Raw genomic sequence first — 13,937 nt, forward strand, 5'->3', positions numbered from 1 at the left:
ACACACACACACACACTTTTATCTTACCTCTTTTAGTCTTGGACTGAAGACTTATCAACGTCAAGGTACTGGAGTGACGAGCCACCCTTTCTGTCTCTGCWTGGCCGGCTCCCCACTCGGATTCCCTGCCGCTGACCACTAATTCCCTTCTAGTTCTGTCTCCCCTACCACAAGGACCTTGGACTGTGCCTCAGAACAACCTGGCCTGCCAATTCCTGGCTGTCCCTGTCATTGGYGGCTGCTGAAGGGAGGACAGCTCATAATAATGGCTGGAATGGAGCAAATGGAATGGCATCAAACATGTGTTTGATGTATTTTATACCATTCCACTAAATCCGCTCCAGCCATTACCATGAGCCCTGCCTCCCCAATTAAGCTGCCACCAACCTCCTGTGGTCCCTGTTCACTTGGCTGTGCTGCTGATCCAGTTCTGCTGTTCCGACTGACACTGTGGGCCCCTGACTTGATTTCACAGTCCGTGATACCTTGTCCTGGACCATGCTGACCCCCCCCCCCACCCCCCTTTAATTCAAGTAAAAATCTGTTTGTAATTGCCTTAAAGAGTCCTAAAAGGATGTAATCTCTTCATGTAACCAGTTTTCAAGTTAAATAGTGCAGTACACTGTTTCCACTCTGCCRACCATTTGATTGGGCCCTTGAAAGCTTTTGTAAATTTGACCAGTAATCCATGTTGTATTATGCTAACTTTCTTTTCTACTACTTATTTTTGTGAATGAAATGCCCCACTCTTTGTATGAATTTGCCCAGTTTGTTTTCATGGTGGCTATATGTCTGCTGGRCAGTGTGGTTGTGTTGTTCATTGGTGAAGTTACTTTTAGCAGAGTACATGCTCTTGGTCCTCTCTGGGGAGTGTATGGGGGCAGGGCCTGTTGCAGATTGTGAGGAATGGGGTCGCTCCTTCTCCAATGAACAGAAAGGCTCAAATCTGCTATACAAACGACTATCGCCACCCCGATCGCTACGCCAATTTCCTGACGCAAGCCTTGCTCTTTCATGCGTTTTATCAATGGAAGTATGCTGCCCCTGTGTCCCCATGGATTTAGTTCTGTCAGGAAGATTTTGGTGCAGCTCTTCAGTGCTAAAACGAGGGGTTGAGGATAACCCTATATCATCTGCACAGTGGTTCTTGTCCATCTGGAGCATGCTACTCTGTGATGCAACCTTCCTCTCTCTCTCTGGTCTTTGTACCTCTTCGTCAGTGACTATGGTGTCTGAGCTACCACCCCTTTTAGGGGAACCCCCTTTTTTCTCRGGTATTTTGAGCAATGATCTGATTTGCTTGGTGCTCTTCTTGAGGAAATGTGGTGAACCCAATGCTGTGCTGGTGGACTTGTAAGTGGGCTCTTTGCTGTTCARATCYAGGGCTGCTGCAGACACAGTTCTGGAGGGAGGCTCTTGCCAAATAGAAACAGGGGGGCTCTTTGTGTCCACAACGTTTTTGACGTCATAATGAGAGACAGATCTCTGATCCTTGTTCAAATTTGAAGAATATCCTCCATTCTGTGCACCCAATCTTATTCCACCACCATCTGGCTGACTCCTCCCAAAGGTCCTACCATACATGTGACTGGAGGACTCTTTATTGACTCTGTAGTCACTGTTGGTCTTTGAGTCTGCCACACTGTGTCTTTTGTGCCAGTTATCTTGAAGGAGCTCAGGGGCTTTCATTACCAGTCCCTCTTTGGTTCTTCCCAGGCAGGCATAGACCGACTGATATGGGTCTCTTCCTTGGCCATAGCCAATGTTATTCCTAGGATCATCCAAAATCTGCAGACTCCGCCTTTTCATTATGTATTCATCTTGTCTCATTCTGTTTTCCATCGATGTTGCTGGATTCCATTGCAATTGCATTGAAGAGTAATACGGTGCATTATTTGGCTTTGCAGAGGGGTCGACCTGACGTATGGAAGAGGAAGAGTTGTTTGAGTGACTGTTTGTCTCCGGTTTCTCTGGAATAGTGGACTTGAAAACAAGGGATGACCTAAGTCTGGAAGGAATCAATGAGCTAGTTTTGTTTTCCTGTGCTTCATACTGGTCCAGATAGTCACAGGATTCCCCAATAGGATCATCAGTGTTATTGAGGTAAGACTCAATCCTATATGTGCGCAAGAAGGACTTAGCTGTGTTCTTCAAAGTTGGCATGTTCTGCTGCATAGAGCGGATTTGTTTGTCATTCCCGTGGTAGGACTGGCGAAAATTGCGACCTCTGATTATCTGTGCCCCCTGAGAATGGTCTTCCAAAGCATTGGAAAAGTGGCTTCTTCCAGGAGCACAGTGATTACCTCCATCTCCAGCCACGTTCCAGTTGCTTGCCCCATACCTTGTGTTGTGTGGAACATATGGGACTTCTTGTCTCTCCCCAGCATAACTGTGCCTTTTCAGGAAGTTCACAGTCTCTGCAGACTGGAACTGATGGATGCGGTTTTGAACACTCTCGCCGTGATTTATCATGGGTCTGTGTTCAAATGGCTCCTTGTCATAAAGTCTCTCCTCCATCTCTCCGATATGGCTGGTCATGCCCATCTGTCTCTCACAGGCTTTCCTGTACACTGTGTCCAGGGTATGTCTCAACTGGTCCTTCCTCTCAAAGGCTTGTCTGGATTCAGAAGCATACTTTGCCCGAGCATGTCTTCCATTCCGTTCTAGTAGCACAGTCTCGGGAGGGGTGAGAACTGCTGGCACGAAGGAACGGGCGAAGAGCGTTCTAAACTCCTCGTCATAGGACTCCACCAGCTGGCCTGTTATGACCTGCACCATACTCAGGTTGATTTTCTCATAGGACCACATGAAGCTAGGCAGAGAAGAATAAACAGAGAGCAGCAATTACTTCAGTGAAAATGAAATAACAGCCATTTTTATCTCAGTCAACTGCACACGGTCAACTGAGGTAGACAGTTTCACAATATCAGTAAATTGTTGAAGATGTATTGAAGATAAGCCTTCAGGCTGTCTAAAGTAAAACGTTAATAAAAAAGTAATATTGCCTTATCTGTTACCCATAGGTATTCTAGGAATATATCAGCCCCTACCTCATAAAAATTATGTTTTTGAAAAMTGAACCCTTTTCGATTTTTTTGCCCAATCTTAAATGTTTTCTTATTCCATATAGAATTGAAATACAGGCTCTACAGACAGCCCTGTCATGTAACATTTTGGAACAGAACTTTTTCCTAAAAACTTTGTCCAAGATTTCATTCTCATTTTCCATTCATTGTTTACAGAAAACAATTATGTTTGGGGTAAATATTCAGAAAACCATCCCTTTAAGCCTTACCCTTATCGTGATCAAATAGTCACTGTTATAATACAAAGAAAGAACATGATAATGACTCAATAAAGTGCCTTTCATTTATATCTAAAGAACATTTTAATCAATATTGGAAAGCCTTTTCTGACCTGCTAGATTATCATACAGTAACGATAGTGTACTTGCTATCCGGATTCCTTGGGACGTCCCAGCTCTGACGTCACCCCCATTGAAGTTGATATGGTTAAGGTTAGGGTAAGAGTAGGGGTTAAGGTTAGGGTTTAGGGTAGGGACGTCCCAAGGAAACTGGATTGCATTAAGAGTAACAATAGGGTCAGGTTATTGGACATTTCTTCTCCCTGAGCTCCTAGCTCCATTTACCTGTATGATCCATACACCACTGTTTGGCAGTCCACCAACAGAAACTTCTGCTCCATTGCTCCATGAAATGTTGCTCCTGAACGACAGAGGTAATCCTGACCCTTCACTGTCCGTACTCTCATGTTCTGTAGACCAAGAGAGTCAGTGGAATGTTACTAAGACCATTCCATGGTAACACATCGCTTTATGCAAAGCTTGAATATATATATAAATATATATATATATATATATATATATAAAAAGTTTATTGTCACATACACCAGATAGGGGCAGTGTAATGGGTTGTTTTATAGGGTCAGCCATAGTAGTACAGCACCCCTGGAGCAAATTAGGATTAAGTGCCTTCCTCAAGGGCACATTGACAGATTTTTCACTTTGTCTGCTCGGGTATTCAAACAAGCAACCTTTCGGTTACTGGCCCAACACTCTAAATGCTAGACTAACTGTCGCCCTTTTGTGAATATACTTAAAGGGTGTGGTTGCTGTGTGCTAAATACCTCATCCCTCTGGTAATAAATACAGTTAACTGTCAAAATAAAGGAAACACCAACATAAAGTGTCTTAATAGGGCGTTGGGCCACTGCGAGCCAGAACAGCTTCATTGCACCTTTGCATAGATTCATCCCTCTGGTAATAACTACCTCGCCCTTTAAACTGCCTCACCCTGCAAAAACAGGAGGAGTGAGACTTTGACTTCTTCAGTCTGTCATTTTGAGGGCCTACTGTCAGTGGTTGAATCAATACTGTTTATACGATGAGAGGATGATCAGTCGATGCATGTAGATCTCTACCTGCATACGTTACCATTGTAGCAGAGGATCTGAACTTACCCTAAGTTTTGGGATTTGGATGTCTTGATTCTCAACCATTAAGAGAAAGCTTTGCAGATGAAATTCATCCAGAAGCACATAAACTGGAATTCCTCTGGTGGAGGCATCAACCACCTCTTTGAATATATCCACATCTGTAAAAATGTCCATTACAATTGCAATAACCTGTAGGGAAAGAAGGGACAATAACAACACAAATTAGAACCAGAAGTACAGAAAAACATGATGATTTATGAAAATAATTTGTATACCATTACATACTAAACTCAGCAACAACAAAAAAACGACCTCTCACTGTCAACTGCGTTTATTTTCAGTTTATTGGCCCTGAACAAAGGGGGGTGTCACGCCTGCTCCCGCTCTTCCCCGGGCGCCAGGCTGTCCTGCATTACGCACTCCTGCCACCATCATTTACGCACACCTGCCTTCCCTCGTCACGCGCATCAGCGATATTGGACTCACTCAATCACCTATTTATTACCTCCCCTATATTTGTCAGTTCCCCAGCTCTGTTCCCCGCTGCTGCATTGTTTGTCATATGTCCGTGTTACCCGTGTGCCGGTGCTGTTCCTGTCTTGTTCTATGTCTGTTCCCGAATAAATGTCTGACTGCCCGTACCTGCTTCTCCTGTCCAGCGTCGGTCCTTACAGGGGAGGTCAAAATCAAAATTAACAGTCAGTATCTGGTGTGGCCACCAGCTGCATTAAGTACTACAGTGCATCTCCTCCTCATGGACTGCACCAGATTTACCCGTTCTTGCTGTGAGATGTTACTCCACTCTTCCACCAAGGCACCTGCAAGTTCCTGGACATTTCTGGGGGGAATGGCCCTAGCCCTCACCCTCCAATCCAACAGGTCCCAGATGTGCTCAATGGGATTGTGTTCTGGCCATGGCAGAACACTGACATTCCTGTCTTGCAGGAAATCATGCACAGAACGAGCACTATGGCTGGTGGCATTATCATTTTGGAAGGGTACCACATGAGGGAGGAGGATGTCTTCCCTGTAACGCACAGCGTTGAGATTGCCTGCAAGGACAACAAGCTCAGTCCGATGATGCTGTGACACATCGCCCCAGACCATGACGGACTCTCCACCTACAAATCGATCCCGCTTCAGAGTACAGGGCTCGGTGTAACGCTCATTCCTTCAACGATAAACGCAAATCCGACCATCAACCCTGGTGAGACAAAACTGCGACTCGTCAGTGAAGAGCACTTTTTGCCAGTCCTGTCTGGTCCAGCGACYGTGGGTTTGTGCCCATAGGCGACGTTGTTGCCGGTGATGTCTGGTGAGGACCTGCCTTACAGCAGGCCTACAAGCCCTCCGTCCAGCCTCTCTCAGTCTATTGCAGACAGGCTGCAACACTCACTACCGAGTTCTAAACTGCCTCTGGAAGCAACGTCAGCACAATAACTGTTCGTCGGGAGCTTCATGAAATGGGTTGCCATGGCAGAGCAGCCACACACATGCCTAAGATCACAATGCACAATGCCAAGRGTTGGCTGAAGTGGTGTAAAGCTCGCCGCAATTGGACTGGAGCAGTGGAAACGCTTTCTCCAGAATGATCAATCACGTTTCACCATCTGGCAGTCCGACAGAGGAATCTGGGTTTGGCAGATGCCAGGAGAACGTTACCTGGCCGAATGCATAGTACCAACTGTAAAGTTTGTTGAAGGAAGAATAATGGTTTGTCGAGATCGTTGTGGAAGAATTTGACTGGCCTGCACAGAGCCCTGACCTCAACCCCATCTAACACCTTGGGGATGAATTGGAACGCCGACTGCGAGCCCGGCCTAATCACCCAACATCAATGCCAGACGTCACTAATGCATGTGGCTGAATGGAAGCAAGTCCCTGCAGCAATGTTCCAACATCTAGAGGAAAGCCTTCCCAGAAGAGTGGAGGCTGTTATAGCAGCAAAGGGGGAGCCAACTCCATATTAATGCCCATGATTTTGGAATGAGATGTTCATGTATTTGGAATACTTGTAGCTAATACTAGCTAGACAATGTAGACTAAATCACATAAGAAACTACAGTAAAACTATAGTTTGAGTGTTCTGATAGGTGATTTGTAAATGTTCAAAATAACCCATCCTTGACCGAAGCGGATGAAGCAGCAAATATAATTATCAGGGGTTTGGCATTGCATAGCCAACAGATTATATGACTGCATGATAGGATTCAAAGTACACTCTCAGAATAAAGGGTACAGTTAGGGCAAAGTACAGTAGATCAAAATCCTCTGAATTTGCTACATTGGTGTCAGAAGTTTTATGGCGGAGAGGCATGTACACGTGAGGGACTTGGCATAGAGAATAGGTACATTTTTGCCACTTAAAATTATCAAATGGCTTTGTCACTGTGGTGGTACCCTTTTGGCTCTTTTGAGGTAAGGGTACAATTATGTAAGGGTACAATTATGCAAGGGTACAATTATGTACTTATAACTAATGGGACAATGGATGTACCTTACAGGGTAGCACTACATTGACAATAATTTGTACCCCTTTAAGTACAATTCGGTAACTTTTTTTTCTGAGAGTGTAGTTATGACTGCTACGATGATAGGTTTTCAGGAACATCCTTTGATGAATCCAGTTCCTGTACAACCGGTTCTTTCTTTGAACACAGCATTGACAGATTTCTTGCATGACAGCTGCAGGCAATCCATGATCTGTGTACTGTCCTGCTGTGCAACATAAGGTAAAAGTCTATTGATCTTTACATTTCTATTTCTGGTAATGGTAGTCTAAAAATGTCTTGTGAATCACACAGAGAACAAGGTTAGAAGCAGGATAATCTGTACATGGCTTAATCTCAGGATTTGACCCACAACTACGAGAGTTACCTCACATTCAAGGATACCGGGTGAGTTTTCGTTGCAGCGGCACCTACTCATGAAGGTAAATTGTAAYAAAATCTATATATTTTATAGACCCACCGTGATACCACCTCAGACACACCTGTCTAGTGAAAAGGAACTATGTGGGTATAATTCTGCCCTGGGAGAAAAGGGAGTTGTGCTGTAAATCATTTTGTCCTGGAATAGTTTCAATTTGTGATTCAGGAGCGATCACGTTCACACAAAGAGACAGTCACAGTTGAAGAACAGACATTATTCTATAAACTATATAGTATATGCTATACTATTTTACTATAATAACAATAATAATAATACATWAAAAAAAAGGAGCAGCAGCTTTTAAAAAAGACAACTATTGTAATTTGCATTCCATAAACTCCATTAGCTCCATAAGCATTGCCATTGTTGTTGACACAAAACATTGCAGGATTACCTGTCTGGCATCCTGAATGTGTTTCCGGATCACCTCTTTGATGGTGGGTCTGTTTAGTCTGGGTGGATGGAAGAACAGATTTATATTGGTTTGCAGTCTATCAGGCATGACCTCCGGCCACCCTAACTCCAAGTCAGGTGTTGCTATGTCAGAGTCCACAGGCCAGTACGTTCCAGTTGAAGACTTGCTGGCCGCAGCGTCCGGAGCTGGGCCATCAATTTCTTCTGTGTGGTTGCTAGGCAATGGCTGTGAGGCGTTTGTAGTGATGAAGTGGAGTTCATCTTCTGAGAGGAAGCTCCCTATCCGCTCGGACTTGAGGAACTCCTGGTAGCTCTCTCTGCCGTCATTCACCAGGGAATCAATGGCAAGGCGATATGCCTCCTTATAGTGGGGCTGAATGTAATCTTCAGGCTTCAACTCTTCCTTCAAGGAGGACAGCAGGGAGAGTTGTTGGGAATCCATCATAAGAGTGGCTTAGTGCGTTCTGTTACAGATGGTGGATGCTTGAAGTCAAAGAGACAAGAAGCAAGGCATTAGAAAAACAATCTGATAGAGAGTGTGTCTTCCTTTAAATAAATTATATGTTTTCACTGAAAATACATTTTGGCATTTCCCAGGTCATGTTTGTCCAACTTCTAGGAAGATTTTAATCCACTTAACCCCAGGATTTCCCCAAGTTTTCACCATCATTGTAAAGCTTTGGGGCATCAACCCTGTGACACTCATCTTTTCCCATTGAATGCAATGTATTGACATAAACTCAATAGGTTGACACTCATCTTTTCCCATTGAATGCAATGTATTGACAGAAGCATCAATTGGTTGAAGTTTCTCTTTTCCATTGACTGCAATGTGTTGACATAAGCGTCAAGCCTTTGGCACTCATCTTTTCCCATTGAGTGCAATGTATTTACATAAGGATCAATTGGTTGATCCTTATCTTTTCCCATTGGCACCGCAAATCTTGGTGGGAGCATGGCCAGTATACATAAGCATCAATTTGTTGATGACTAACTTTTTGCAAAAACGTGACAGAATGACGTTTTAATAATGGGCTAACATATTATATTATGCATCCTGCATTTTGCACATTTGTTTTCTACTCTTGTTCAAAGTTAAATAGATCCACCAGCCAATTGGGGTGTAAATCAGGGCAGCCCCCATCTAACAGAAGTATCTTAAATGTAATTTGATAGCTCGAGGTAAGGTGAAAATCAGAMGWTGTRAAATAAACACCTTTAATAATTTCATTACCCCCCACCCTTTGATGTCTATATASAGGCTGGAGCCAAGTTGGAATGTTTGTATTTCTCTGCAGTCAATTAGGGAGCCCTGCCATGCTCTACATCAATGCTTAATAACAGCCGGGTTTAAAGGAGATCTTAAAGGGATAGTTCGCAATTTTGACAATGGATACCATTTTTATGTCTCTGTGCTCAGTATGCAGGAAGTTCGAGGTAATTTTGAGAGCTAGTGCTAACTAGCTTAGCGCAAAGACTGGAAGTCTTCGGGTACAGATAGTATTTGTACTAACTAGTTATCATGAAATTACATCCCTCGAATGGTATTCACGAGTTCATCTCTCTGGAGAAGTAAATAAAGGGCTTCATTGCCAAAATCCAGAACTATTCCTTTATTAAGATATCATTTCAACCCAGATGTCATTAAGKATTATACAACAGGTGGGTCTAATCCTGAATGCTGATTGGTTAAAAGCGCATTCTAGTCGGTGTCTATTAACAGCGGCTAAATCTATGCCGTTAAAATGCCTATTTACTCTGTTCCGTCTGACCACTGTCTCATCAGCCCAGGCAAGGAAGTTATGGACTTCATCTCCTCTATAAAAAGCATCTAGACATGATCTCACATTTCTTTTAAACATTTAGTTTTCAACAGCGGAGATTTGTATTAACCTTACTGTCTGTCTCGCCGACACTGTTTCAATATTCAAATTCGATCTCCAACTGTCCCATAGTAATGAACGCGTAGGGGTCGGCAGTCTGAACGAGAGAGAGAGGCAGGCAGCTTTTTTCAGCCAGTCAAAATCATGAATCAGCTGGCATCATTGTTATAGATATATACACAGAAATGTAAATTGAAAAAAGGTCAAACGAAACAATTGCAGCTGGTTTGCAGTCTTTCCAGCTTCAGTTTGAAGTGATTGTGTTAGCTGTGTTGTTGGCTAGCTCCTCTGAACAACAGTGTCCTGACGAGTTCTATGCCAGATGAAATCGTGCCTCATTAGCTCATTGTTATGGATGTATCCAAATAAATGTCACTACAAAACAGCTTCAACAAATGCAGCTACTGTTGTTATTCTGTCGTCACTGTAAGTTAGCCATAGTTGGCTAGCTAGCAAGCAAAGGATAAGAACGTTGCCAGCCAGTATGGCAATGGTAAATGTAGAACGAACATCCATAGATACAGAACAAAAAGACTGAATGACTGGGTTGAGTCTCTGACAACCGAATCAATAGATCCGAACAACCAGCCGGCTTGGGTAGTAACCCTAGATTTGTTTCGGGACTATATCTTGTAGAAGGATGAAATAGTATGAATAAATCATCAATATAATGTTTTTAATGAAAATATGTCAATCATTATTTGAATATGTTGGTAAGCTGTTGTTATAAAAGTGATAATGCTCTCAAAGGCGGTGTTTGGAGGATATARTGGCACAACAACCGTGCCAACATATCCTCCAAACACCGGGTTCTCGGACATCATCACTTAATTMATGTAGAGCATGGCAGCGTTCTGTAATTGAGAGCTGAGAAAWACAAACATTCCAACTTGGCTCCAGCCTCTATATAGACATCAAAGGGTGGGGGGTAATGAAATTATTAAAGGTGTTTATTTAACATCCTCTGATTTTCACCTTACCTCGAGCTATCAAATTACATTTAAGATACTTCGGTTACTTGGGTGCTGCCCTGTTTACACCCAAATTGTCTGGTGAATTTATTTAACCTTGAACGAGCGTTGAAAACAAAATGCAGGAAGCATAATATGACATGTCATTCAGGCTTATCAAYTAGTTAAACATAATAAACACTAAACCTGACACCTATAACCACCATTAGCTAGAGACCATAAATGAAACAGCTGTACCAAATCAGCATACTAATGAGCCACTAAACCTAACCCTAACCTTAACCACACTGCTAACCCTAATGCCTAACCCTAACCTTAAATTAAGACCAAAAAGCACATTTTTGTTTTCAGGAATTTTTACAATATAGCCAATTTTGACTTTGCAGCTGGCCTATCTAGTGGAAATCGTTCAGTCCTAACTCCAGGACAAGACTCACCATGACAATAAATGTCAACCTGCCTAATGGAGACTTTAAGGTTAATACATAGGCGACTTACAGTTAGTGCATTCGTCGTAAGGTAGCTAGATGGCACAACCACATATCACAGTCATTTTAAGGGTGGTAGGTAGCCTAGCAGTTAAGAGCTTTGGGCCAGTAACCAAAAGGGTGCTGGTTTGAATCCCAGAGCTGACTAGGTTGAAAAGAGCAAGGCACTTAACCCTAAGATAAGAGCGTCTGCTAAATGACGTACAAGTACAATTTCTCCTCCATAAAGTAGCCATCAGCAAAGACAGTGCTAGTAACAAAAGACAAGTGTTTCATTGATTTTTGAAAGAATCTCTTAATTGTTATGAGAAAATATTTAGATGAATAGGGATGATACGTATTGTCATGCTATTGTTATGCATAGTGTTATGCATATTGGTATGCATATTGGTATGTATATTGTTATGTGTATTGTTATGCATATTGTTATGTGTATTGTTATGTATATTGTTATGTGTATTGCTATGCTTATTGTTACGCTTATTAGTCCATATGTCTATTGTTATTCATTCATTAGTCTATTTAATTATTTTAAAGCATACTGTACATTCCGTATCACAACAGTCTAATGTTAAACTCTATAGTAGTTACTTACATTAAAAGTATGAGTTATAGAAAAATCCTCTTGTAGTTTCCCAATAAATTCCAGTACTGCATTTTTCTATGTATTCTTCCGACTGTTTAGACGTATTGGAGCAAAAGCTGATATCTGCCAACMGAAGTAACAAAGACAAGGAGGTGTCTCAACATGAGAAGCACTCTGTGGATGGAGGGTGTGGATTCCAGTTTTCTCATGCAAATAGCACCGGCTTCAAACTTGCTCACAGGCCAAGAGCTGCCATAAACCTGTTTCAGATAGGAGCCACACCCCTTTCTTCTTCAAGCGTTCAAAGTTCAATTATGGTGTGTAGACAATGGAGGTTTTGATAGTCAGTTATCTTTTCAAGCAAATTTAAAGGCTTTGCACTTTTTACATGTAATATGGTAATATGTAATGAAGCTTTAACTGTACTTGTTAACTTATTTGATGACACTTACCTATCATAAGTATTCACGCCCCTTGGATTTCTTCACATTTCATTGTGACAAAGTGGGATTAAAATGTATATAATTGTCATTTTTTGAAAATGATCTATACAAAATATTCTGTAATGTCTAAATGAAAGATTTTTGTAATAAAAAAAAGATGAATGGCAAATAAAATACCAATTTACCTTGATTTAACCCCTGCCCCCTCCCCGAGTCAATATTATGTTCGAAACAACTTTGGCAGCGATTACAGTTGTGAGTCATCTTGGGTAAGTCTCTAAGAGCTTTGCACACCTGGATTGTGCAACATTTGTCCATTATTCTTTTCAAAATTCTTCAAGCTCTGTCAAGGTGTTSGTGACAATGGCTAGACAGCCATTTTAAAGTCTTGCCATAGATTTTCAAGTAGATTTAAGTCAAAACTATAACTTMGCCACTAAAGAACATTCACTGTCTTCTTGGTAAACAACTCCAGRGTACATTTGGCCTTGTGTTGTAGGTTGTTGTCCTGCTGAAAAGTGTATTTTTCTCCGAATGACTTGTGTAAAGCAGACTAAAGCAGGTTTTCCTCTAGGATTTTGTCTGTGCTTAGCTCCATCCTGTTTCTTTTTATCCTGAAAAACTCCCCAGTCTTTGCTGATGTCAACAATACCCATACCATGATGCAGCCACCACCATGCTTGAAAATAAGGACGCAGTTACTCAGTGATGTGTCCCAAACATAAGGCTTTGCATTTAGATCAATGTGCCATGTGTTTGTTTTTTTGCCTTGTTGCATGCAGGATGCATGTTTTTGTATTCTTCTTTTCAATCTGTCATTAAGGTCATTATTGTGGAGTCACTGCAATMTTGTTGATAAAAACCATGGTGTCATTAAGTTCATTATTGTGGAGTCACTGTAATGTTAATGATAAAAACCATGCCTTAAAAATGCAAATTTGATTGCCATTTGTGTTTGCCTCTACATCACTCTGCCTGCTCAAACCAGATCCAAAAGTACCTGTCAATTTCCCACCATTCAACAATGATATACCAGTAGGCTACTATTATCAGGTTTATACTGTAGCAGTGGTACCCTGTGATGCATGTGGAGCCTGGAGCAATCCAACAGATTGTGAACCAATTACTTATTTCTGTGTGGTTGTCAACAAGCCAATAGGGCCTGGGCATTCTTTATTAATTCAACAGAGGGTTATTTTACAATGCTCCCTCAAATTTCAATGAATATTTTGATTTTGATTTCACCTTTATTTAACCAGGTAGGCCAGTTGAGAACAAGTTCTCATTTACAATTGCGACCTGGTCAAGATAAAGCAAAGCAGTGRGACAAAAACAACAACACAGAGTTACACATAAACAAACGTACAGTCAATAACACAAAAGAAAAGAAAAATAGAAAGATATATGTACAGTGTGTGCAAATGTGGAAGAGTAGGGAGGTCGGCAATAAATAGGCCATAGAGGCGAAAATAATTACAATGTAGCATTAATACTGGAGTGATAGATGTCCAGATGATGATGTGCAAGTAGAGATACCGGGGTGCAAAACAGCAAGAGGGTAAGTAATAATATGGGGATGAGGTAGTCGYGTGTGCTATTTACAGATTGGCTGTGTACAGGTACAGTGATCGGTAAGCTGCTCTCACAGCTGATGCTTAAAGTTAGAGAGGGAGATATAAGACMKCAGCTTCAGAGATTTTTGCTACTTTGCAATATTGATCAATTGGGCATACAATTCCATATATCTCTGAGGCTATTTATAACTC

At 41.8% G+C, this 13,937-nt stretch overlaps 1 protein-coding gene across 1 annotated transcript; it reads right to left on the reverse strand.

Moving 5' to 3' along the window:
- Positions 1-687: 687 nt before the first annotated feature.
- fam83b (family with sequence similarity 83 member B) lies at positions 688-11,895 on the reverse strand. The gene is made up of 5 exons (XM_023993646.2): positions 11,738-11,895; positions 7,781-8,283; positions 4,480-4,644; positions 3,650-3,774; positions 688-2,812 (listed from the first exon to the last, which is right to left on the reverse strand). Exons 2-5 carry the CDS (start codon positions 8,243-8,245, stop codon positions 718-720), a joined length of 2,850 nt encoding a protein of 949 aa, XP_023849414.1. The 5' UTR covers positions 8,246-8,283; positions 11,738-11,895; the 3' UTR covers positions 688-717.
- Between the last annotated feature and the right edge of the window lie 2,042 nt (positions 11,896-13,937).

This window comes from Salvelinus sp. IW2-2015, linkage group LG8 (assembly GCF_002910315.2).
Source record: "Salvelinus sp. IW2-2015 linkage group LG8, ASM291031v2, whole genome shotgun sequence".
NCBI classification, from domain to species: Eukaryota; Metazoa; Chordata; class Actinopteri; order Salmoniformes; family Salmonidae; genus Salvelinus; species Salvelinus sp. IW2-2015.